The sequence below is a fragment of the Pleurodeles waltl genome, chromosome 12, assembly GCF_031143425.1.
Source record: "Pleurodeles waltl isolate 20211129_DDA chromosome 12, aPleWal1.hap1.20221129, whole genome shotgun sequence".
Taxonomy (NCBI): domain Eukaryota; kingdom Metazoa; phylum Chordata; class Amphibia; order Caudata; family Salamandridae; genus Pleurodeles; species Pleurodeles waltl.
Genome location: NC_090451.1, coordinates 83,779,486 through 83,806,704, shown reverse-complemented (window position 1 = coordinate 83,806,704; position 27,219 = coordinate 83,779,486). Strand labels below are relative to the sequence as shown.

General features: G+C 46.2%; 1 protein-coding gene and 1 long non-coding RNA gene across 2 annotated transcripts in view; one reads left to right on the top strand and one right to left on the bottom strand.

Moving 5' to 3' along the window:
• Positions 1–23,245, top strand: part of ZAP70 (zeta chain of T cell receptor associated protein kinase 70) — a 101,489-nt gene extending 78,244 nt beyond the window's left edge. Inside the window, exons 12-14 of the mRNA XM_069217326.1 lie at positions 39–179; positions 3,550–3,662; positions 21,693–23,245. Of these exons, the coding sequence (XP_069073427.1) occupies positions 39–179; positions 3,550–3,662; positions 21,693–21,810 (372 nt within the window). The 3' untranslated portion in view covers positions 21,811–23,245. The remainder of the gene's footprint in view (positions 1–38; positions 180–3,549; positions 3,663–21,692) is intronic.
• LOC138268016 (uncharacterized) overlaps positions 23,138–27,219 on the bottom strand; it is an 83,315-nt gene continuing 79,233 nt past the window's right edge. Inside the window, exons 3-4 of the long non-coding RNA XR_011199902.1 lie at positions 24,268–24,379; positions 23,138–23,350 (exon numbers count right to left, since the gene is read on the bottom strand). This is a non-coding gene — a long non-coding RNA (uncharacterized lncRNA). The remainder of the gene's footprint in view (positions 23,351–24,267; positions 24,380–27,219) is intronic.

Here is a 27,219-nt window from a genome sequence, read left to right as displayed (position 1 = left end):
TCTAGTTCTCTTCATACAGTCTCTCTGTTCCACTGCAGGCTCGGACAGCTGGGAAATGGCCTCTTAAGTGGTACGCCCCTGAATGTATCAACTTTCATAAGTTCTCCAGCAAGAGTGACGTGTGGAGTTATGGCGTGACAATGTGGGAGGCCTTCACGTATGGAGGGAAGCCATACAAGGTGAGTGTAACAAGGGTGTGTTGTGGGGTCTGCACGAAGCAGTGCCCACGACTTCTTGAAACCCTCTGGCAAAACAGAGAGGTTTGAATTAAAGGACACAACACATTCCAAATAAGGCTCATTCATGATGTGTATGTCTTTCACGCTGGTCTACTGCCTTCACAGGACGATCAAAAAGACCAGGTCAACTATTTTAAAATAATATTCAACCTATGAAAATATTGTAAAGAATTTCCTATATTTAGTAGCTCTCACTGCCAAAACACCCCAGGATGGTAGTCCTTGAGGAAAATGAATATCCTGCAGCATTAACATGTAAATCAGAGAATGACCACTCATCTATATAATTGAAGATAAGATTTTAGGTGCCCATTAAGTTTTAGGTGTCCATCACCCTATCTGTGGCTGCTCTATTATGAGTTGGGGAGAGAGACCCACATTGCCCCCATAGTTGGAACGCTTACTGCAACGGCCTATTTAGAGCAGAAGGTCTGATGTATTTTTTTACCTGTCGGTCTCCTGTTCTGGACAGAAAAAATGACTCATATCCTGGGAGAAAAATTTCAATGTGTGGTGGTCATTACTTTTCCGTTTTTCAATAACAATCTCCTGCTTTTGGAAGTATGTTTTTGGAAACAGAAAAGTTTGTTGTGAGGTTGCCTGGAAGATGGTGGTCGCGCACCATAGGCGTCTTTCTATTAGAAGAACCGCCATGAGAGCTTGTCCTCTGAGGACACAGAGGTCACCGCTCTGTCCATAATACCCCCCCCCCCAAACTGATAAACAGCGTCAGTACACACACACCTAGAATGCGACCCTCAGATCTTCATTCACCGTCTGAAGGTCGAGTTACAAGCTTGGATACCGTCAGGTATAAAGTGAAATGCCCTTAAAAGTTGAACATATCCACCTAGGGAATTTCTATATGTTTAGACTGAACCTAAAAACCAACGATTTAAAAGTTCACATAGAGTTGTGGCCTCATTTAGTCCCATAATTATACTTTTTTAGCGCCGCATTTGCGTCATTTTTTGATTGAATTGTATTTTGTAAGTTTGCGCCGCTTTTGCGTCAAAAAGCGGCGCAAATGCGGCGCTAAAAAAGTATAACTATGGGCCTTAGTGTTGGATCGGTGCTCTGATGTAAACAGGCTGTGCACCGCCAGACCCCTGGTTTATTTTTTAGGGTCGAGCCTGCGTTGCATGCGCTCGTGCATGCGTATCGCAGCGAGACGCTTTAGTGTTTAGAAAAGGGCTCGGAGCCCTGTCGACGTCACGTCAGTGTTTTTCATTGGCTGGTGGGCTTGCCTAATAAAATCTGCTTGATTTCATTAGTAGAAGGCATGCACACGTCATGCCTTTTCCGGTGGCTAGCCCTCCTCCAGCGCATCGACCAAGTACAGAAAACATGCGAGGCTCGCTGTTTTCTGTCCGGCTCATGGACTACTTTTTCTCTAATTTACTAGCGCGATCTCGCTTGGCAGAAGTCGAGCGCTTTACATAGTTAATTGCACTTTTTCGGCTTACGTACATAAATGCACTTTTGCCAATAGGGGAAAATTCGGGTTAGGAGTTTACAACGCTATCGGCTCTAACACGAGCAAACGCGAGACCCGTTGCATTGCAAATGCTTGTTTTCAATGGTACACCCTCCCCCGTCTCTGGATGCTGTCTCTGTCCTTGTCACAGAGACCCATCCGCCGGGGTCGTCAGGTCACAGTGGTGAATGCCGGATCTTTTAGGCCCGGGCTTAACCGACCGCCTTCCTCTGCCTGCAGCATGGTGTTAGCAGTCGGATTCAAGGGGGGCTGCAAGAACTTCCGATCAGTAGGAGTTGTTAATGTTTCTGTGTCCAGCGAGAGGAAAGGGCGGAGATGTTAGAGGCTGAGCACTGGTCTGTATGTGCACTGGGCGCTTTTCTCTTGTTGTCCAGGGTCAGCACTGTGTGTGTACTGGTGGGGTGGGGGGGAGGGGTCACCTGGGGGCTACCGCAGTGTGGTTAGCACCCACCGAGGTGGCACACCTTATGCATGGACACCTTCTGACTGCCTTTATCCATCACCTACGCAAACCTACCCTTCATCTTAGAAAATGTGGAGTCCGACTGTAGCGGGGAAACGTACTTCAAGGACCTCATGTTTTTAGCGGTGTAGGAAGGACGTTTCTCCACATGGAACAATGTTTTCCATTTCAAGAAGAAAGGAACATGTGCAAATGGTCTTTTCTGCAATACTTATAGGTGAATAATGTCCATCATCAGAAGTAAGTTTAGCGAAATAGGAGTATGCCTAAAAATCAACAAGCGGCGTAGGTTTAGGACGCGTATTCCCAGGAATTCTGCGACTCCTGGAAATTGCGGGAATGTGCGGAGACTGTAGGCAGAAGTCAGCACTGGATAGATTGCCTGCTTTTCTTTTAGTCACAAACAATGTGATTGGCTGAGAGGAGTGATTAGTGCGGATATTATGGGACCATCTTCTCAAAAGCATGATATAAGTCGCTAAAAGAGCACGAGGCCCTATAGACCCATATAATTAGGTAGTGTAGTCCGGGACACAACTGCACCATTTACCTTCCAAAACCTTCTCACCTCCTTCCTCGCATCTCAGGGACGCCAACAATTTACGTCCGTTTTCACAGTTCTTTCATTCATGCTGAGGCGTGCCAGAGAATTTTACATTTTTTCCATGAAATAAAACGATATTGTTCAAAACTGAACCGAGAAATGGCGGGTAGGAAGCCAGCTGTAAACCTCCAGGAAGACAAACAGGGAAGAAGTTCAGCAAACAGTAGTAACATTTGTATCATTATTGTTATAATAATTAGTAGTAGTAGGAGTAATGATGGTAGAAGTATTATCAGCAGCATTAGATCTTGTCTTACGTGGTAGTTCATACATCGCTCTACACCTCTGTCTTCAAGTGAATCAAAATAAAAATCAGTTGCAGGTCTGCAAACCTCTCTTCTTTACCGGCTTTTGCATTTATTGAATGTTATCACTCCCCCAGTCAGAAGCCTGCTTTCTAGGGTGCTGGAGTACCTCCTCAGGAAAGGTTTTCAGAGCTCCAAGCTAAATACAATTTTGCCTGCTGGGGGGCTCCTCATTTGCTTTAAAGAAATAATTATTTTGCTCACCTTGCAGTACTTGCAAAGACCACTAGGTGGCACCCTAATACTGTCACTTTTCCTCACACACTAGAAGTGTCGGCTTGGTCATGCTAAATTCAGCTGTATTCCCCAAACCTTGGCAAACAGAGGTTTAATTTGTACTAAATTCACCAAACTGATAGAAAGAAAACCAGTGATTACGCGAATAAAGTTTGAGCTGCATGTGTGGGCTTCAGATTACTGCTTTGTTTTTGTCCTGGCAGAAAATGAAAGGACCGGAGGTGATGTCGTTCATCGAACAGAATAAAAGACTGGACTGCCCGGCCAACTGCCCAGATGAAATGTACAAACTGATGCAAGACTGCTGGACGTACAAGTAAGGGCTCTGTGGCTTCTGCCTCTTACACCACAGTACCCTTGATCAGTGAGTGTTGTAGAATAACCCACAGCAGCCAGCGAATGTGATCTGTCCCTCATCCTTTTATCCATCAGCTGTTTAAGAGCTTCAGCCCTAGACATGATAAGAGCATCCACCTGGTATGTGTATTTTTTCATGTTAGAATTTGCAATTTTTTCAGAAGTGTCAATCATGGCAAATGCCATTTGCCAGGATAGCTTCATAAGGCCTTCAGTTCGGGGTTTGACAGTACAGCTGCCAAATAGACCTATTGCTTACAATTTGGGCTCACCCCATTACCAGCCTCTTTCAGCTGCTGGCTTAAGACTTTGCCAGTCACATCTTGACTCATCCCAGTGAAGTGTCGGTCTCTCACTTAGGCATTGGCTGTTTGGTGTATCCCTGCACGTCCACTCCAGTGCTTGCAATGAACTCCTTGAGGGACTACTTTACAGCAATAACCCTCCGTGTCTGCTCTGTCCGACGTCCTCCAGAGTATCTCGCTCTAATATGCTAAAACTCTAGTCATTAACAATAAACCCAGACCTATTGACTATGCTAGTGCTTGTTCTTTGTCAGAACAATAGTAACCCAGTTATGCACAAATATAGCACAGACACATAAAACAGGAGCTGCCCACGTCCAGGAAGATTGCCAGGAGATATTTGTGTGCTGAACTGCAGCATCGGTGAAGGATTGAGAAGGATGAGGATGGCCTAATGGTATTTGTGGCGGGAAGAGCTCATGAAACGGCGAGCAGGTGCTAGCAAATCTCCATTCTGTGATGAGCTTACTGTGAGGGATTCCACCTGTAGCTGTCAGGGATGTACTGGGCGACCGCCTCACTCCACGTCATTACGAACACTAACTCCAGTCATGAACCTTTCTCCCACGAATCCTTCATTTCAGCTGTGTTCGTCTAATTAGTTGAATGGAAGTGAAACAAAACTACAACTTCCAGAATGCATTAGGCTAACACACAACCCACAATGGTCCTGGACTGGAAACAATGTTTGTGAAGAACCGGAGAGAGGTGGTTATCCAAGTGGTGCAGTGTTTGAGTCACTAGAGGATGAGAATACAAGCACTTTGAATATTTTCAAGATGCTGCAGAAGAGGGACATGTGAGGTACTTGGAGGGAGCGCAGGGGTCAGCAGATGGCATTTGTTGAGATGGCCTTCCAAAGTGGGGACTGCTGTATCAGCTCGAAGGGTGTACTAGAGAGAGTAGGGTTAGGCCACAAGAGTGGGGGTGCCAGCTGCTCGAGGAGTTCAAATAGTTAGGATGCAAAGTGATGAAAGGGTGAATGACTGAGTGAAGCAAGTTGTTATGAAAAAGTAGAATGAATTTAGAGAAAGATTAGTAGGTGAGGAGAAGACTGGAGTAAAGTATGTGGAAAGGGAAGCAATGTCAAGCAAGATTATGGTGAAGAAGAGAGTATAACATAAAGGACAAAAATGTTAACCCACCACCATAAATTGTATGCCACATATCGTCTGACATAAAAATAGTGTCCTAAATGTCATTTATAAAAATATTAGCCCTTTGGGTAGAGATGTATACATTTTCTATTATTAACTCCAACAGGACTATATTTATTTATATTATATTTAGGCCACAATCCCTCTGTGTGATGATATTTTGATTACAATATTCTGGTTCCACACCTCAAAATACTGTGGCAAAAATATGAAATTTCAGTATGCCCTAAAGGTAAATATATGTAGTTAAGTTTAGATTTATGTTATGTTATATTAATTTGGATAGTGCACTAATCACCTGAGTGGGTATCCAGGTGCTTCAGCAGGTGTGTAGGCGTGTGGGCCCCAAGATGCTTAGATGAAAAGCCAGGTCTTCACCATCTTGCGGTACTCAAGAAGTGAGGAGGAGGATCTGATGTGTTGAGGGAGGTGGCTTCATGTTTTGGGTGTGATGTCGGAGAATGAGCAACCTACACTTTTGGTTTTGTGAATGCAGGGAATTTGTACGAGTGAGAATGAGGCCGAGCATAGGTGTCTGTGGTTTGGTGAAAGTGTATACGGCTGTTCAGGTATTCTGTTCCTGTGTTGTGTAGGGCTTTGTATGTGTGCGAGAGAAGTGTGAATTGGCTGTGCTTGTGAATAGGGAGCCAGTGAAGCATCTTGATGTGCGGTGTGATGTGTGTGTGACTTGGGAGGTCAAGTATGAGTCTTGTGGTGGTGTTCTGGATGGTTTGAAGTCGGTGTAGGAGTTATTTGGAGATTCTGGTGTAGAGACTGCTGCCACAGTCCAGCCTGCTGGTGAAGAGGGCTTGTGTGATGGTCCGTCTGGTGTTCTGAGGCAAACATTTGAAGATTTGTCACAGCATGGGTAGGATGTGGAAGCAGGAGGTGCACACTGTGTTGACTTGAGTCATCTTGTTGAGCTTGTCATCTAGGATGATCTCCAGATTTCTCACATGGTCTGTGGCTGGTGGTCCTAGTTTTGACTGTCAGTAGGTGTAGTCTCATGGGGAGGTCTTGTTGCCCTAAGACCAGTACTTATGTCACATTTGGGATAGATCCCTTTCCCCAATGGCTGGAGCCAAGAAATTAAAAAGTGGGGGAGGGTCCCAAAATGCATCTTCTCCATTCATTTTTCCATAGGAACTCTGGACACAGCTACAGCCCAAACTGATTAACTGATTTATACTAAATGTTTCAGAAAACTAGATCTTTGTGAGTAGTGAAGTGGTGTATGGTTGCGTAACGGGAATAATTTGCCCTGTTCTGAGGTGGTGATGAGGGCAAGTTGGTGGATCCCCCCTCCTTATGTTTGCAAAACAAGATTGTGTCATCTCAGGAGCTTTTGGGTGGAGTCTTAAGACTGGAAAAAGGATGTGGGTGGACAAGCATTCAACAAGTGTGAAGATTTTTTTTTCCTGTTGATCATGATGGTCTTGTAGTTCAGTGTCCCTTTGGAGGTATAGTCAGGACTATGGGTAGAAATCTGCACAGTGTCATAAAAGAGACACTGATTCTACCATTCAGTCTCCTTTGTTAGAATTTCAATAGATACAGTGCAAAAGAAAGAATCGGAAACTGAAACTCACGGCCCTGGAAAAAAACAACACCAACTACCTGTAAAAAATGCAAAACAGCAACAAAAAAAAACCAAAGGGAGGGGTCACGTTATGCTTGTTAGGCAATCAATTGTCTGGTAACTTTCACTCTCTGAATAACTAATCAATAGGCAGCTTCCGAAAAGCCTGATGTATGCTCATTTTAAATTTGACAATTCTCTGATTTTGACTCCAAATGCTTGTTGACACCGAATCAATGATGCAGCAAATGCACCCTAGGCATTTGTGTGATTAAAGAAAAAGGACCGCCAGACCTGCTCGTTGACTAGAAAAATGTAGCAATAAAAATAGAAAGAGGCCCTTTTGGCTCTTGGGCCCCGGTGCCACTGCACCTGCTGCAGCATTGTTAGTTGCACACTACTGGTCCGAAGTCAGATTCTAACTCAGGCACAAACTGTACTCTCAGGGTTTTCGCCCACAGAGCTGTGCCAAGGGAAAACTGGTGCAACTCTGGCAAACAGTGAGAAGAAGCGTAAATAGCGCACCTTTTCACACCATACTCTGCAAGCCATGTGCCTGCTGCCGAATACCTGCCTGCCTCCCCTCACTAGAGTTACCAAGGTGTCATACAAGGCTGTGCAGCACTCAGAGCTCCTGCACTGCATTATGTGAGTGGGAGAAAGCAGGAAAGCATCATATGCTAGTTGATATGGCACTAGCCTTCCCTCTCCCCCTAGAGAGAAGGATATCCTCGGGTGTGGCGTATAATGAGGTGCCCTGGGGGCATACAGTGCAAGGGTCTGTGTTTGACACTTTGTATACCCTTCTAGTGAAACATTCTATGCCTAGACACAGTTTCAAACTTTTCCCACTTTGAATGTGTGCTTCACACTTCAGCACACATTCAAAGTATGAAACGTTTGGAGAAACAAAAACATATCCCCTCCTTTTTACTCCTGCCTCAAGAAGCATCGTTTTTTGGTGCAAAACCCCATCTACTGTTGTTGGACGATGGGGGTTTGCATCAAAACACATGGGTAGTTGCATGGAAACGCTAATGTACCACCCGTAGAACTGCCCCTTGAAGCAAAGTGCAAAGCCTGGTTTCTTTCTCATTCAGGCAACTCTTCATCGAAAAACATGTTTTCTGCTGGAAAGTGAAGTCAAAATAAACATTCTACATTGGTTTGCCTCACTTCTGTGATACAAACATGTCGCAAAATGTTGATAAATCATCCCACTGATCCATTCTGCAGGTCCTAAACAGAAAGCATCATAGTATAAAAATAATTCACAATCCATTTGATTCCCGAATCATTTGCTTTACAGTTGGCCCTTCCCCTTCCCTTTAGTTTTTCTCCATTTGCATTTTAGTGTTTTAAAAATGCTTTAACATATCATGCATTAAACGTTTTGCACTTTTCTATCAAATATTATTGTTTTGGGCTGCATCTCATGTCCTTTTTCTTCTAATAGTTTTGCTTTACTCTCTGGCATATGCACTTCCTGCCACAGGAGTGTGGTATGCACATACAGTTGGAGTTGCCATATGTGGTTTCCTCCAGCTTCACTTCTGCCTGAGGTCTGAGCAGAGAAATAGGGCATCCTTGCCATGCTAACACATGTAAAGATTTTCGAGCTGCAGGTGGTTGCCATGGTAACCCAGAGTAGTATTCTCTGTGGTAAAGGTGTGGGCTTTCACTGGGATACAGGTTTTGCTGTACGCTTCAAAGATGAGCACCTTGGTGGATAAAATACATGGGAGTCTAAACCATCTGTAAAAGCATGCCCCCAATTTTCTTTTTAAAGGGATAAAACCCACCTTGAGGTTCCTTACAGCTCTGCCTATCCCACTTCTGTCATTTATAAGTGAGGTCAATGACAGGTGTTACATTGATTGACACGGGAGTTACTTATCCCCAATTTAGTGGTACTCAATTTGTTGAGCTCAGAAGAAATGAAGGCTGAGCCGACCTTGAGGGGATTCAAACTTGTGACCTTCAGATTATTTCATGTGTCATTTCACGAAGGCTTGGCCACAATTTCAAGTTTTACACACTGCCCTGCCAAAATATTGTAGCCTGAATATTAATCAGTACATCATCATGAAGGTAAATAGATGTGTAAATATGCATTTACGAAACTGAGCTCAACATCTGTGCACCTTGACTATATATCTTCTCAAGGCGCTTGGATGTGAAGTTAAGAATCGTTACTCTATAATTACTGTATACTCTTCCGTTCACAATATTGAGGTTGTCGATAATGTGACTTTATTGCGCTCACTATTGTGACATCAATTCTTCGCTGAGCCGCCCTGGTGGCTGAACGCTGGACTTTACACCAAAGTCTGGGGGGGAGGCCATGTTGTTCTGTGTCACCCGTGATATGAAACTCATCTCACGTGAGCTCAGATCACACCATTGATACCTTTTCTGTTCTCTTGTTCTTTCCTAACCCAACAAGCTCCTGTCTTTCACACTACGAGTTAAAACAGCAGCTCTAAAACCCATAAGGGACTCGACCCACATTCTTAGCCATATAAAAACATTTGGTAATATTGTGCCACAGTTCACGGTGCATCTGTTTCTTAGCAATGCCCATGGTCAGGTGAATCATATTCTAATGTAAACATTTTAATCGCCCTCAAACTGCCAACCTAGCCTTGTGTTAAGATGGATGACTGCCATTACAGTACTCACAGGGGCTCTTGCGCGTGCTGTTTTTTGCAGCTGAGCTCCATGAGATGGGCTTACACCATCTGTAAATCTAGTGCTTGGATACCAGTTCTAGCCAGACATCAGACCAGGCATTATTGTCTACTTCAGGAAAATGCGCGTTGCAGTGTATGTCATTTCGTTTGTATTTCAAAATACTGTTGCCAAAAATATTGTCTGACATACATATAGCGTTCTAAATATAATTTCCAAACATATTGCATCATTGTATGCAGATCTTCTCGTATTACCTCCAGTGGGGTGATCTTTTTGTAACCCCGTTTTTAGTGCTCAGTGTTTTCGGCAGAAGTTTTAGTCTGCGACGTTCTGGTACTAAATTAGAATTTTATAAAGTCGGCACGCAGATTCTATTTTGGCGGCAGCAGGTCATTGTACCTGCTCGCATGCAGGTGAGAAACAGGTAACATTTCTGTCACAGCCGGTCTCAGCTGTGGACATCCAGGGCAGAGCCACATGAACACTTTTCATAGCCCAGTCTTTCAAGGAGGCATCCTTTCCGCTTGCTCAATATCCAGCAAAGATGCCCTATTGGCCACTAGGCGCTGAGGGCCTGTTTTAACATTCTGATATAATAGACTTAACTTGATAAGGGCCTAAAATGTACCATTAAAAAGAAGAAAATACATATTTTAGAATAGTGGTGAATTGTGACAGGTCTTCAGCTACATTTCACTATATGGAGAAAATGCATGCTGGGGAAGTATTGTTGATGGTACGTCACTTTTCTTTAGTTAGATCTTCTAGCTGCAGATTTCTTACCTTTAGAATTTCCAGGCGTCAGCTTGGAATATGGAAATTTGTCTGATCAATACTCAGTTGCATGGTTAGCGTAGTTGGAGCTGTCTGTGGTGTCACAGTCGTCTATAAAGGCACTACTGAGGCACACATGCATCATTTTTTTTTTCTTCCGCGCTAATTAAGCGCAGATATGGGACAGAGCTACCTCACTGTCTTTTTGACAGGCCTTTTTGACCTTTTTGTCGAGTATTCTTTGTCTGTGCGAAGAATGACTACGAGGAAGATGGGATTTAGGCTGTGTGGCACCTGCCATCATGCCAGGTTGGTGATGGATCCCCATCAGGTATGCTTTTGGTATCTCAAAGGTAACCACGACTTTCATGCTCGGACTGCCAGGCCATGGCTCCGAAAGCTTTGAAAAAGTGGTCCCTAAGGCTAATGGCGGCCCGCAGTCGACATCGGCGGGCACAACACCTTGGAGGTCATGGTCCCAGTCGAAGAGAAGGTCATGGGACCGCTCCAGGAGCCCCAAGTCCTCTTCATCACACTCGAGGTCCTCCGTGCACTCAGGAAAGAGGCACAAGAAGAAAAAGTCCAAGTGGACTTCTACTTCACCTTACCCATCGGCCGACATAACAAATCGGTAACGTCAACGTTTCAGGCATGGTTCCGCGGAATCGTGGCCAGGGCTGACTCTGTCCCTTCCTCCCTTTCCAGAAGCAGGAGCGACCCTCGCTCAATTAAAGGAATTTTAGCAGGTCATGTGTCTTGTATTTGAGCAGGCCGGCCCAGCTGGAGCACCTACGGGCCCTGCGGGGTCGGCGCAGGCCCTGTCAGGTTCTGCTCCGGCAGCTTCAGCCCCAGCTTCAATAGGGTCTCATGGATCCGATACCTGATCCAGAACGGTGTCGGCTTCACACAGTGGACCTTCTTCTGTGCCGCTCCCAACATCAATGCTCCCGGTGCCCACTACTGGCACTAGCCCCATTCTCATCACCGATGAGGGGGAGCTGGGACGCATCAAACAACGACGATTCTGGTGCCGACAGTGTCCACAGGTGCCAGATCATTGTCTAAGCATTTGCTCAAATCAGCCAGGCACTGGTGAGGGATGGGAGGGGTCTTTGGACCCTCTAGAAACCCAAATGGAACCTTTGGACTGGTACGAGGAACTATGAGAGGCCAGTGGACTGGACACCTCCAGGTACTGGCCTGCTCTCTCTTCCTACTGTGGGCACGGAGGAGGGTGCATCATATGCAATGGTAGTGCGTAGGGAAGCGGAGGTCCTTGACCTCAGACTGCCCTCAGTGCAGCTCAGGACTAACCTCCTGAAGGGATGCTTCAGCTAGGGGCTTCCTCATCAGAACCGATGTTGCCCTTTAATGAGTCCCTCACTGATGACCTGCTGGGGATGTGGTCCAAACCCAGCACAGGGGCTCCTGTAAACAGGACAATTGGCCGCTGCCATCGCCTGGCACCAGGCAACTCCAGTTTCCTCCCTCAGCACCCCACCCCGGAGAGTTTTGTAGTCCAAGCATCCACTTCCAAGCTTGCCTTCCCTTCTGCCCCTCTGGATAGGGAATCCAAGAGGATGGACTAGCTTGGGAAGAAAATGTTTTGTTCCAACAGCCTGGCAGGGAGGTCGGTAGACACCTTATGCTTATTGGGCCGTTAGTCCCACACTTTGTGGGATAGGGTGGTGCAGGTCCTGCCTCAGGTCCCAGGTGACACATGGGCCATTCTCTCTTAGGCAGTTAAGGATAGGAAAGATGCAGTAAAGTTTACCATAAAGTGTGGTTTGGACATGATTGACTCGCTGTGTAGGGCGACTTCATCGACAGTGGCCCCTCAACACGAGGCCTGCTTACGTACATCTGGCTTTTCAGGGGATGTACAGGCAAACCTTATGGACATGCCTTTCGATGGGTCCCGCCTATTTGGCAAAAAGGCAGACACAGCGCTGGAACACTTTAAGGACTCTCGGGCTATGGCCAAATCCTTAGGCCTCTCAGTGGCCCCTCACCCACAGGCTCCCTTTGATTCCTTCTATGGCTACTGGAGGGGCACGGTGCCACGACACTCACAAGTTAGCCGCCGTCCGGCACCAGGTCCACAACTTGGGTGCGGTTGTGGTACTTTCAGACCCCAAGGGTCTGGCCTGAAGTCATCCACCACCCAGCCCCCGCCTCTACAGCACCAAGCCCTCCTAGTGTGATTCTGCAAGACCATGTACATCCAGTTGGAGGGAGGATTCAATAACATCTTCCTCACTGGTGGCCCATAACATCAGACAAATGGGTCTTGCAGATTATACCGAAGGGCAATTCCCTCCCCTTCCAGTCTTTCCCTCCCCCAATGCCTACCTCAAAAGAACGGCTGATGGAGGATCACTTGGTTTTGCTCTGTGAGGAAGTTACAGATCTTTTGGTCAAGCCAGCCATAGAAAGAGTCCCAGTACGGAAGTAGGCAGTGGTTGTTATTGCTGCTACTTTCTCATACCCAAAGAGAACAAGGGTCTTTGTCCTCGTCTGGATTTATGGGACGTCAATTTCTTCCTCAAAAAGAAGAAATTCAAGGTGTTTACTCTAGCTCAGGTCATGTCTGCCCTAGACCAAGGAGACTGAATGGTAGCGTTGGACTTGCAGGATGTGTATTTTCATATCCCCTTCCTGCCTGCCCACAGACGTTACCTGCAGTTCAGGATAGGCCACAAGCACTTTCAGTTTACTGTGCTCCCTATCGGCCTTACCAGTGCCCCTCAGGTGTTCACCAAAGTGATGACGGTGGTCACAGCTCATTTGTGCAGGCTAGGGGTTTCACTCTTCCCCTACCTCGACAACTGGCTGTTGAAAACTCCTTCGCTCCAAGCTGTTGTTTCCCACCACCAGACTACGGCGAACCACCTGCATTTGCTGGGGTTCACTATAAACTTGTCGAAGTCGCACCTGACTCCCTCACAAATGCTCCCCTTTCACCTGAGGTGTTCTGGACACAGTGCAGTTTCAGGCCTATTCTCCCGAGCAGCGAGTCGAGGATATTTAGGTTATGATTCCAATGTTTTGACCTCTATCCTGGATTTCGGTGAGGCAGACAGGCTGCTGGGCATCATGGTCTCCTGCATCCCGTTAGTAAATCATGCCAGATGGCATATGAGGGCTCTGCAGTGGGACCTGAAGCTTCAGTGGGCGCAGCATGAGGGAAATCTCTCTGACACGGTTCAGATTTCGGAGGGAACTGCAAAAGACCTGCAGTAGTGGTTGAAGAATCGTGATTGGGTCACACTTGGGACTACTCTCCCTTCCCCTACCAGATCGCACAGCGGTGACAGATGCATCACTTCTGGGAGAGGGTGGCCATCTGAGAGAGGTGGCGATAAGAGGTCTCTGGTCTACGGCAGGATCCGGACTCCATATCAACTTACTCGCGCTCCGGGTGATCTCGCTAGCATTGTCCCCTTCCCGTTGTCAAAGGGAAGATAGTGCAGGTGTTCATGGACAACAGTGCTGCCATGTGATACTGCAACAAGCAAGGCAAGGTGGGGTCGGGGACCCTCTGTCTCTGGGCTTGGCTGGAACAGCAGGGCATAACCCTAGTGGTTCAACACCTGGCAGGTTCTCTTAACGCCAGGGCGGACAAACTCAGCCATCGATGCCTAGCGGATCACAAGTGGTGTCTCCATTCGGAGGAGGTGAAGGACTCTTTCAGCAGTGGGAGAGCCTTGGTTAGAACTGTTTGCCTACAAAGAGAACGTGCAATGTCAGCAGTATTGTGCGTTAGAGTTTCCAAGACGACATTCGCTTGGCAATGCTTTTTGTCGCAAGTGGAGCTCAGGCCTCTGGCACGCCTTTCCGCCCATACTACTGCGCAGAGTTCTCAAGGAGATCAGAAATGACCAGGCCCATGTAATCCTGGTGACTCCAGACTGGGGATGGAGAGTCTGGCATCCAGAGCTTCTGAAAACGAGCATCAATCCGCCAGTCAGGCTCTGCGCCTTCATGCATGGAGATTGAGCGGCGGCAGTTGACAGCCTTCGACCTTCCTCTCGAAGTCTGTAAAGTTATTCTGGCAGCCAGGTGTCCCTCCACCAAGACGGTGTATGCCTGCCGTAGGAAACACTTTGTATATTATTGTACATATAGATCTATTGATCCTCTTTCTGCTTCTCTCTCTGACATCCTTATCTTTATTTTATCCCTTGCCCAGCAGAGTTCTGCATTGGGAACACTTCAGGGATATCTTTCTGCCTTATCAGCTTTTCTATGGCTGCCTGATCAGCCTTCTTTATTCAAATATCCTATTTAAATAGATTCCTTCAAAGGCTTGTACATATGTTTCCTCCCTCACCCTTTATCGTGCCTCAGAAGGACATAAATCTGGTTCTCACCTTTCTCATGTGTGTTCCCTTTGAGTCTTTACACAACTGTCCCCTCCGGCTGCTCACCATCAAGACAGCCTTCTTAGTGGCAATAACATCTTCCAGGAGGGTGAGTAAAATGCAGGCTCTCTCATCCAAACCTCCGTATCTCGCCATGTTTTTGGACACAGTAGTGCTTCGCACTCGTGCCTTTTTTCTCCTTAAGGTGGTGACTCCATTTCACCTGGGTCAGTATATCACCCTGTCCACCTTCGCTCCCCCGCATCCCTTGAAGGAAGAGGAGCGACTCCACTGACTGGACCCAAAAAGAGCATTGTCGTTCTACATTGATTGCACTAAAGAGTTCCTGGTGGATTACCAACTCTATGTGGGGTATGTGGGAGCAAAGAAAGGTCGGGCAGTACAGAAACAAACCATTTTGCTCTGACTCTGCTATGCTCTGGCCAAGAAGCAGCCTTCTGAGGGTTTGAGAGCTCATTCCACCAGGGACAAAGCTACTACCACTGCATTAGCAAGAGGTGTACCAGTCCTGGACATCTGTCAGGCTGCAATGTGGGTGTCTTTGCACATATTTGTCAAACACTACTGCCTGGACAATCAGGTCCGCAGAGATGGGCACTTTGCCCGTTCAGTCCTGCAGGACCTATTAGTTTGAGGTGAATTTGTTCACAACCTACCACAAGGAGGTTATGGCTTGGGTATCTGTTCTAAAGGTAAAGACCCTACAGCTAGAAGTCTCAATCAGATGAACAAGGTGCTTACCTTCAATAACGCATTATCTGGTCGGGACTCTTTCTAGCTGCAGATTCCTTACACCCAACCATGCCTGGCCGCTCTGCAGACTCATTTACTAGGGTTACGGATTGACTATTTCAGGGCCCTAGTTTTTTGTCACAGACAAAACTATTAGTTCTTTCCATGGCTCTGCGCTTCTGGCGTGGAAGTTTGTGGAAAAGTACTGATGTGTGCGCACCTGGGTGGTGCCTTTATAAGTGACCATGATATCACAGACGGCTCCAATGATGCTGACAACGCCACACTGAGCCGAACGATGCCACCTGATGGGGCGCACAAGGTTATTGCTCAGCAAAAGGTCAGGATTCCAAGCTGATGCCTGGAAATTCTAAAGGTAAGGAACCTGCAGCTAGATAGTCTCTACCAAATAATGCATTACCGAAGGTAAGTAACGTGTTCTTTAAGCACTTCATCTTTTGATGGTTCCTATTGTTTGGTTTGCTTACGTGGAATCGGTGCAAAAATATAAGCGTCCTTGTTTAACTCGTGGCAGCTCAATGGTCCAGTGGCTGGATTATCGATTGAGCGTATCGTCTCGTTGGGTGGACCTGGTGATGGCCAGGACCAGAGGCAGATGTACATGAAGTTAGTATGTGGGTGCTTGGCTGAAGAGAGCGAAGGAGCCACAGTTCAAATACTGATCACTGTTTCCCTACAGGGAGCACCTAGCCTTCGAAGGGGGTCTTGTGGTCTGGCACTGAAACCTCCGTCAGTGGGTCAGGCAGCACCCCCTTCAGTGGCCACGGAGTATGGGTTTCAAGCCTTGGCAAGTGCATCCCTGGCCTGTCTTTCGAGGAAAGACCCTGACAGCACTACAGAGACATGCAGGATGTGATTACACCATAAAGTGAGGTTATCTAAGGATTCACTTGCTCTGAAAGTGGCACCTTTGTTGCGCACCGACCACACACCATCCTCTGGCGTAAGAGTATCCCCAGGGAGCCCTTGGGCAAGGGGACCTTCTTCCCTAATTAGGCACAGGATTATCAGCAAAGATGTTCCCTGATTTCAAGGGGACATTGCCCTAATGGAAAGGAGGGAACTCGAACTTCACAGTGTAGAGTCCAGCTGGACTCATTCTAGTGTTTCTGCCAGCCACTCTGCTGAGGGCTGGTCTTGCTTGTGTAGCCTACACCCACCCAACACAGGCGTCACCAGTCAGGTGACCCTGCCAATAAAAGGGGCCGGGCGCACGTGCCTGAGGCCAGTTCAGTACTACCCTACCACCGTGTCTGCGTCACCTCATTTACGAGCATGAGGGCCTAGGGCCCCACATTACAATGGCGACGAGTGGGATCTGCAACCCCACGTGGTTGCAGACATGAACCTAATCGGTGGAGGAAAGAGAAGTGAGGCCGTCGGAGCCCCAGCCCCATTGGTACAGGGGGGCTGGGGGGCTGCCCCCCCCCTGTCCTGGCAGGAATTGAACAAAGTGGTGCAGACACGCACCAGGTGCCCAGGGCCGCGCCCCCACCTCACAGCAACTGAATGACGGAGTGAGGTGCTCACACGCACCTAGAAAAGAAAAAAACAGTACCCGGAGCCCCCAACCCCCTCACTGAAATTCGTGCCATCTGCACACCTCTTCAAACGAGGCTGTGCTGTTTTAGAAAAAAAAGTGGACAGAAGAAGAAAAAAAAAACACAGAAAGGAAAAGAGAGAAGAGAAAAGGGAGAGATGAGAAAATGAGTAAAATGAACTTACCTGCATGCCTCCTCCAGCAGCGTGGCTCCTCAGCATTGTTTCACCAAGTCTGCTTCAAACCAAATAAACGAGGCCGGTAACAGGAAAGACTGTCTTGAAGCTAGAAAAAAAAGTGCACTACTGGCATCCAGTGGCCAGAGTTGGTATTGCACCCTATTTCTGTTTTAAAGGGAAAACAAGCTTGGATGAAGGCAAGTTTACAGCAGCACCTTCAGAAAGTGACTGCTCCAAACCAAGAGTGCGCCCGTAGACAGAAACGGCGCAGAAGACGGAAACGGCGAGGAAGAAGGAAGCGACACGAGCGACGCTGCAAAAGGGAAGGAGAAGATTGCAGCTGTCCCAGCCAAGCTGCAACGGTGAGAAATGGATGCAAGTGCCACGTGAGGTACGAAGAGAGCACACATGGTCTGCGCAGCCCCTGGCAGGTGTCCGCCGCCACCGCCGAAAGAACGCCACATGCCCCAGCAGTGATGGACATCACCGCAGGACAAGAAAGGGACATGCCAGGTGTTGCCACAGGACGCCCAGAAAAAAAAAAGAGACTGACACGTGCGCAGCGTGCACAGAGAGCTGCGCCCGAGAATGTGACGACATGGGTAAAGTCCGTGAAGATGGAGAGAGTACCCGAGAGCGTGACGTAACGCACGGGAAAAGAGGCCATGTCAGCTGGCCGCGCAGCGACGGAACATGGCCACTGTTGGCCCATCAGTGAGCAGGTCATCTGAACTGACCGACCCTGCCAGAGCAGATGGCAGGAGTGAGCGCCGTAACAGCGCAGCCTCAAGGCGCAAGAATGGCGCCATCGAGTGAAGAGAAGGAGAAGAGAGAGGTCCACCAAGAGGATCCGGGAACGGACCAGACCGGGTGAGGTCTGCCTGAAGAGCAGATCATGTCCTACCCGCAGGACTCAGCCTGTGAGAGGCTGCGACCGAGCAAGATGCACCAGAGGAGGTGCAGTGATAGGTCCATGTGACGCAGCATGCGACCTGTGGCACAACACCACATTGAGGACGAAGAGGAAGATGCACCAGCGAAGGTGCAGTGAGAGGTCCGTGTGAAGCAGCATGCGACCCGTGGCACAACGCCACGTCGAGGACAAAGAGGAAGATGTACCAGCAGAGGTGCAGCGCAAGGTCCATGTGCCGCAATATGTGACCTGTGGCACGACACCACACCAAGGAGAAGAGAGAGTGGCACGATGCCAACAAGAAATGATGAGAGGAGTGTGACAGACCGGTCACACCACAGATCAACTCCATCGCAGGTGTGAAAGTGGAAGGAAGTAGAGTGACACAACTGAGGACTCGTGCGAGCAGATGAGGAGGTACCCATCAGTACAAGACAGTCACCGGGGTGAGCAGACGTCACTGAAGACAGCGATGCGGGTGGTCCCCCACGCTTCCCAGTACGACCGACCTGTCACCTGTCACCGGCTGCTTGGCTGTGATGGCATCCCTGACGCCGACTGCACAGGCCACACAAGACCCGCCGTGGCCACTATGTCCATCAAGTGGTCCTTCCGCTGACGAAGCCGCCGCCACCTGTTTGATCTGCAAAAGGATGAAAAAAAACATCATCATCATGATGTGGTGCATCGCCCAATCATCGAAGGAGGAGCACAGCACCACCTGAGTGGAGACAGTCAGCAACAAGAACCGACGCTGACAAGGCATGTCTGGCAACGTAGAAACTTATCATCTGAACACTTGCCATGAGCTCCGTGAACCAGACACCTGCCGGTGAGAGCAGACCAGATCATTTGGATCATCCACCCTTGGGGTTGCACAAGACTAGGACGTGGCCCTGTTGGGAGTTCAGAGAGACTCCTTTGGCGTGGCCGACGTTGGCCCGCACAGCCCACGCAGTCCCGCAGCAATCCAGGGACCAGGGCCTCCAACAAATTCCTGTGAGAGCGGAATATCGCTGAGAGAGAATGCATCTGACACAGCTCCACGTCAGGCATCCGGAAGCACGGAGGTCTCATATCGAGAGACTGGTCACCTGAAGACTTTGCACTATGGCCAGAGCACCTGAATCCGGATGGCTCGAGCAAGCGGACCCTGCATCAACAACCCTTGTGGCTCCATGCGAGACTAGGATGTGGTCCTGTAGGCTGTTCCTCTGAGACGTCTTTGCTGGGCCTGAGATAGGCAAGCACAGTCCACACAGTCCTGTGGAAGCCCGCGAAAGGGCCTCGAGGAGACTCCTGCTTGATGGAGATCTGGCACGAGAGGGAAGACTGCCGCTTCTCTGCCGCTGGACTCCCAGGCGCCCCAGGCCGTCACGTCATCTGCAGTCTTAAGAGGTAGACAATCTCCAGAGTCAGAATGCCGTCCAGAACTGTGTACAGTGGACTCCCCACTGCTCCAGATGCACCCGCATCAGAAACTGTAAATAGACTTTGACCACATGAGCCCAGGCAGGACCGGATCGACTATATCCAGTGAACTGTGAGGTCGTGGACAAGCAACTGAAGTATCTGGACTTCATCCACACCGTGTTCGTGCCCAGCTGTACCTGGTTAAATTATGGACTCGTGCGGAGGTGTCCGGATGCTCCCAGCTGCACCATGTCCACTGCAATTCTGCAGTCTGCCTTTTCGAGGCCGAGAGACTGATTGTGGTGCTTTGTTATTGTTTCTTTTACAGGTTGGACTTTTGTTTGGTTCCTCAATAAAGTTTGGGAGGGATGTAGAGTCCAGCTGGACTCATTCTAGTGTTTCTGCCAGCCACTCTGCTGAGGGCTGGTCTTGCTTGTGTAGCCTACACCCACCCAACACAGGCGTCACCAGTCAGGTGACCCTGCCAATAAAAGGGGCCGGGCGCACGTGCCTGAGGCCAGTTCAGTACTACCCTACCACCGTGTCTGCGTCACCTCATTTACGAGCATGAGGGCCTAGGGCCCCACATTACACACAGCACGCAGCCAGGTACCCTGTGTGTGACTGTCGGTGGCTCACAACCATCCGTGGCCTGGTCCCTGGTACTGATGTGCCCCGGGAGTACAAAAAGCAGGCAGGGAGCATGGGCCAGGCGTCGAAGGCACCTCCACACCATGGTCTCAGATCTCTCTTACATTACCGAATGACTGATTGATTGACTGACATCCCTTCCCTGGTTCTGTTTTAAAGTCAGTCGTAGTGCAGAGTACAGCCGAACACCCATGCTAACCGCAGAGTATAGCGGTGCACTTGAGTGAGCGAATCTCAAGTGTAAGTCACCATTCATTTCAAGTAATTTTCATAATATTTTGTGGCCCTGGTGATTGCGGCCTCTTTTTTAATTCATAAATGTGTGTAACACTACATACTTATATTGTATAGTGTCATCTATACTTTATTTTTGAAATGTTGTTTTTATATTTTTTCACACTTTGAAATGGGTTGGGTATACGTGTATATGCCAAGTGAGGAATGAAGTATTAGAATGTGTCTTTTTTCACGGACCATTCTCCCTCCAGTCAGCTCACCGTCTCTGAAATTAAGTGATGTTGCAAGTTTCTATTATGAATTGACTATTCTAATTGCAATAACGCTATAAATAACTAGTGTGCTGTAATAATGATTTGGCTAGCATCAGTGCTTAATTTGAGCTGGTGGTTTCCGGTGCGGGGTACCGGCACTTATTTCTGAGGGACGGTACTTTTTTTTGCCTCAAGAATTTACTGCGAGCAAAAGACACATATGGGAAAGAGGAGGAAGACAAAACGAAAAAGCGTAAAAAGGGACAAAAGCAGAAAGCTGCAAGGGTGAGCTGAAGGGGCAGAGATCGGCTGTAAATGGATAGAAGAGGCCCAAGATGGCTTCAGGATTACGCCGCCTCGGTATCCTGTGCTCGCACATTTAATTGCAGCAGCAGTGTGTTCCAGATGAAAGCTTTGGGCACCGGCACCTTTTTATTTACAAATTAAGCACTGGCCAGCATGTTGGTGCCACTAGTGATGCCAGTCCGCCTGCTGACTCGGCGTTTGCTGCAGACCCAGGCTTGCGTGTGAAGTTGGGTCGGGTTCATCCTGTACGTTAAGCGTTGGTGGGGTTGTGTCTTATGCCGCCACATGCGGCGTCCTTCAGTGTAAAGTGTGAGAGTTAACAAACATGAGTGAAGAAGGAAGTCTGCAGGACATCAGGGCTTTCCTGCTCGCTGGAAGAGTGGTCAGTGCACCGCCTGTGCTCTCCTGCCATCCCGCGCTGCATACATCCCATCCTCCGCTGCTGGAGGACTCATGGCCTACCTTGCCAGGCAGCTAGGGATGGAGTGGGATGGCTGCCGGTTGGTGGCTATTGTGTGTCATCACTGCTGCTCAGGACTGAGGGCAATCCTGCATGGCAGTGACCAAAACAAGTCCCTTCAGCCTTAGGTTCTGAAATCCTGCTCGTGGAATGGGAGTTTGGGCCAAACCTTGCCTTAGGTGAATTAGGAAACGTTGCCACTGATTTGAAATGATGACGTTTCCCAGCTTCCCCAGATTTGCAAGGACAGTTTTAGTTTCACACACATGTACCAGTTAATTCTTCCCCGGCTTCCATGTTATTTTCCAATGCTCTCACGTGAAATGCTTGAAAATTCTTGAAAATGTGTGACTTACGTTTCCCTCTCGCTTTTTTTCAATCTCATGTAGGGTTGAAAATCGCCCTGGATTTGTGGATGTTGAAACCCGAATGAGGACCTACTACTACAGCATTGCGGCTAAAACAGGAAAAGACCCGGCCCAGGCAGCCAAAGGGGCAGAGGTCTGAACTTTACTCCTTCTGAAGAACAGACCCACAGCCAGAAACCATTCACGCAGCTCTCAGAACTGATTTTATTTCAATAATGAAAAGGTCCTTGTGCTCATGAAGGCTGTTGACACTCTCCATTCTGGAATGATGACGTCATACAAACCAATGTCAATGTTGCTTTCACTTCCCTTCGTCAAAGTTCTACATTCATTTGGGTTCAGCCATCATTGGTCCCAGCAACTCTGCGTATTACATCGGTTTTGGGTGTGACATTAATGCAGAAACCGTGGGTTGTCTTGGTTGACAGACATAGAGGAATTCGGTCCTTTGACCACGGTTTTAATTAGTGAGGGTACTACTGTTATAGGATGCATAAGTGAATGAGATTCCTGGGGATTTGTTTTCAAATAAATTAATGACCTCATTCAGAGCTTACAGGGAACTGAGAATCCTCAAGTTTCTTAAAGAAACTCTAAATGCAGAGTAGCATCCGCCCACCCGGATCCATCAATTCAATCCCTATGGGTGAGGAAATTTAGCCAGCGGACTTTTTCTCTGTATTTAGATTTTCTTCCAGATATTGGAGGATTTTCACTACCTTCTGGTCTCCCACCAAGGCCCTAATTGATTGTGGCCTTACATTGTTTAGATTTACTTGAAGTAATTCAGATTGGACATTCAGAAGGCATCAATTGTGAACATGCAGAACAAGCATTCAACAATTATATATTTTGCATTTAAATAAGAAACATTCTAAAGTGACATGCATGATGCTGGAAGAGGAAGGTTGGTCAGGACACAAGACAGTGTCTGTTCAGGATACTGTGATGTTGTTCCAGGTTGTCATACAGTTGTCGCTTGTGCCAACTCAGCATCACTGTTTTAGAGGTAGGATGTAGTGGTGTGGAAATGGGATGCTAAAAATAACTAGTGTGCTGTAATTATTATTTGGATGGCATATTTCTCTACTTGTGATGCCAGACCATCTGTTGACTTTGCATTTGCCGCAGGCGTGGACTTCCATGTAAAGTTGGGGCAGGTTCATCCTATATGTTAAGTGTTGGTGGGATACGGGAGGTTCTGCCATGTGCTTTCAAAATGTTTTTGCAAACCTGATGCTGCAAGCTGGCATGGTGTAGTTTGAGGAAAGTGTGAGGAGTGTAAAACAAAAAAAATCATTTACTGACTCTGAAATATCTTCTTTGACTTATACATGAGTGGTTAATATAGAGCATTGCTATGGTGTGTCCTGTGTAGGAGATATCTGTGAGGTTCTGAGCGGTGGCATAACCTTGTCATTCCAAGTGGAAGGATAGAGCACACACTTTACTACAAACCCTCAATCTGTGTTTTGCCGGTTTTATGTAGGCTTTACATGAGCACCAGATTACATTACTCAGTCTTGGATCTTCCGACAAGTAACTTAAATTTAGATGTGATCTTGTGACGGGAGACATTCAGTGACGGAGGTATGAGTAGTCTCTTCTCTTTGTCTGGTTGTCCTGCAGAATTTGATGTGCCGGATGAAGCATACCTTTTTCACTTTGACTTGTACCTCCTGTGCAAGAAAGTTATTAATTAAATAATTTAATAGGCAGATAAATCGGAAAATTATGAGAGGGCTACACCTGTATACTTTTCACAATAATGTGGGCTTCTCATGATACCTAGTGGGCAGTAATTAAGCTCATTTGGGACTAATTTCTGGACCTGAAATCTAATCGTATGCATAGGTTATTGAGTGCATGCTGAGTATAAATGCAGGTTTGTTGTATGAACCACAGCTGGGTTCAAACCAAATATAAAGGAGGGTCCTTTTGGTTTTGGGACTGATTGACCAGATAGGCAGATGAAACATGTAGACCACTCAGCAGTGCTAGAACACTCAATCATCTCCAAGCACCCAATTGTACTGTTTTTAACTAAGCAAGGATTTTAAAGAGCACTATGGTTTGTGCTTTAATTTGCAGAGTTAATTTTGTGGGTTCTTCAGCAACATGTTCAGTATTGTTTTAGACAAGAGGGCTTGCAACACCATTAGCCATCAGAAGCATTTAAAAAGACTGTGCTAAAGCTATCTACTGAACCGAGATTAACATGAAGCATCCCCAAAAAGTAACATGGCTAAAAACAAGAAAAGTAAAGGGACATGGGTCCAACAAAAATTGCAGGGGGTGTTTGGAAGCTAATCTCATTTAGCACTAGAATGTTGCAGACAAGTAGTGCTTGATTTCTGCTAATTACTACTGTGTTTTCATTATACAAAAAGCACATTTTTATTGGTGGCCAAGCAGACAGACTCTTGTTCAAAGTTTCATATCCAAACATCTACCCTTTATTGCTTGTGTCACAAACACTCCAGCAAGTTTTCTGCATTCTTTGTGGATACCCAGAACCCAAAGGTCGTACTCAGGGGGACAGATGACGAAATACTACAGTGATACTGTTCTTAGTAGCCAGAACAATAGTACTCACTATATCAACCACGGAAAGATGAAAGACTCGGTAGGCTCTGGTAGGTCTTGCGTCAGACTCTCCTGCAGGTTGAGCTCGCATCTGTCCGCCATCTCTCAACCCTGTTAACTTTCTTGACACATTAATGGTGTAAGTTAGAGTCTTGTCAGTGAGTAGCCCTCAAAGTTAAGTGTGGAGCATATTGAAGATCAGAAACTGCTCACAGAAACTACACTAGCCTAAATACAAATAGAGTAAAAGTTCATTTAAATGCCAGTTGTAATAGGGAAATGTGCAAATGGTGGCGAAAAAACATGTCAGTAACCAGGTTCACATTCTTTACTGCTTTTCCACACCAAGATGTAGAGAAAATATTATTTTCCACTTTTCAATAATGTAACATGGTACCAGATTCGAGGCAGGCCATGTGTATTGCCTCCTTTCGTTACAAAAGTAGCAATAAGAATGAAAACGCAGGATAGAGACTTTTTTTTTTTAAAAGAAAAGATTGTTTGATCACTTTGGTTTGTTTGTTGAAATCTCTGACGCAGGTATATTAATTGATAAGCAAGTGTTTCAACTTAAATATCCTTTGAATATGTTGCACAAGGAATGCCATAATCGACTCCGTTTTTTTTGCCTATCTGCAAAAGTCTTTCTGTAGCACAGAATAAGACAGCATCTATTTGTACTATTCTGTATGACAAAATAGTGCAATAGTGCAAAATTACTTTTCTCTGGTATTGACAATGGTGCAAATTTGCTGTAATATGCCCTCAGTTCTGATTGCTTAAATAATATTGTACAAGCTTGAGGTACATCTAATTACTGGATGAGGTATCTTTTCAGCCATGTTCTTTTTTTAATACTCTAGTCATGGTTTCATACTAGAAATTCTAAAGACAAAAAAAGCAATTCCTTAAGTCATACTGTCTCCCTCATAATCCCCAGAGTGTGTAACGAGATCATACTTAACAGCAACATCCCGCCTTCGGGAAATATTTGAAGGCTCATCCGTTTAAGATACTTCTTTCGAATTAAAGTGATGGTTTACACATCTTCACTATCCTGCTCTAATATACTTCTTTTACAGTTATTGCATTTGTTTTTTCTATAGCCTATTTGTCGTGGTTACTCTACAAAATGTTGTTGATCTCCTAGGTCAAATGATTATACGGAATCGATTAGTTAACAGTGAAAAGCAATAGAGAATGTTCTGCTGTCATGTCAATTTGCTAATTACTCTGTAATCCCTCAGTAGGGAAGACCAGATTGAAGGCAGAACATTGACCATGAGATTTGTTAAAGGCAAAAAACTCTGAAGCAATATATATTATTGTTCCAATTGGAAGAGAACTTGGAGATCCAAAAATTGGATTGATAACATGACATGATGCTGATCAGCCTTTGCTGAAACATGCATAGGTGTAATATTGAAATATCATGCTGTAGATATTTTTGTAAGAATCCTTAAATTTTTTAAATCTTTACATACATGTATGTTTGTTTCTGTTTTCATTGTCACATGTTAAATCACTGTAATTCATAAATACATTAAGGAAAAATCCTCAGGAACCAAAAACAGATATTTGACAAATATAATTTTTTGATATTACAAGTCTCAGACAGCTGTTATATCTGAACAAGCTTTTTAAAAAGGAAATGTGTGGTTAAATCTAAAAGTAATCCCAGTTTTTCATGTATGATTAATAAACAAAATTCCGTTTGGCTCTTCTCAAGTACAACACGCTACTTTTTATAGAGGATGATACACTATGTAGCCTCACCTATCTTTGGGACTTCAAAAGGGATTTCGTTCGTGTACTGCTTGGTGGATATTTTCTAATGCAGATACATTTTTAAAAAAAATATTTGAATCAAGATTTAGTTATGTTCAGGAAATATTAGTGCAAGTGATTATGCTGTGCCCTAATTTCACTGTTTAAAAAAGCTAATTAGAAAGATTGAGATTTCATTCTATAAAAAGTGTGAATAATTTCGGATCCAGGTGGACATACTTAGGGCCTGATTTAGAGTTTAGGCGACAGGTACTCCGTCACAAATATGGCAGATAGTGGGTCTGCCTTATAGTGCGTGATAGCCTAATGAATTCCTAATAAGGAAAAAGGGGAAACGTCTTTGATGTGCCTGATAAACCATAATTTCTCCACTATTCATAACCAGCGTTCTTTACGATTTCAGCTACATATAACGTAGTACTATAATATCTGCAAAAAAGAGACCCTTTCATTTCTGTTCTTCAACTTCTTATTTTCTTAACACAGGAAAAGACTTGACACGTAAGGTGAACAGAAGACGAGGAACTAGCATGACCTAACTAGATCTCGAACATTGTGAATTTCGTCTATAATCACTACCATATAAACTACACAGAAATTTGCATGAGCAAAACAATGAGGTAGAGATAGGCTTAGTACAAATAATAAAAATAAAAAACACAAAAAACAGTTCTTGCTATTATTCTCAATTGATTAGTGCAGAAATAATCCAGGGGGAAAAAATTACCCAATACCGTGTGCACACAGTATTGTCATCAAAGAATGTTGCTCATGTTACCACCGCCAACTCATAACAAGTCCTCAGATGTATTGTTTTCAGTCCCTAAGTGTATCAGTAGAAAGTAGGACAGCCCAAGTGCATCCTTGGGTCACCGCATGCACTGCTTTTTTTCTTACTCCTCCTATGATTCACACTTTTGGAGCGCTTCGGGGACTTTCCACAATACTTCCTCTTTAACGAGTAGCTGTTGAGAGCTTGCAAAAGTGTGGTTGTCATGATGTCCCTTGAGGCACCCATTGAGGGGAATTGAAGAGGGTTTGTGATCATTTAGTAATTTTCGATGCTTTGTGTGGTACCATTTCAATAAATCAGGGAAGTCATGGAAATCTGGGCTTCACAATGGCCCCCAAGGAAGTGGCAAAGCACCACCTTGAACCCTAATGGTTGGACATT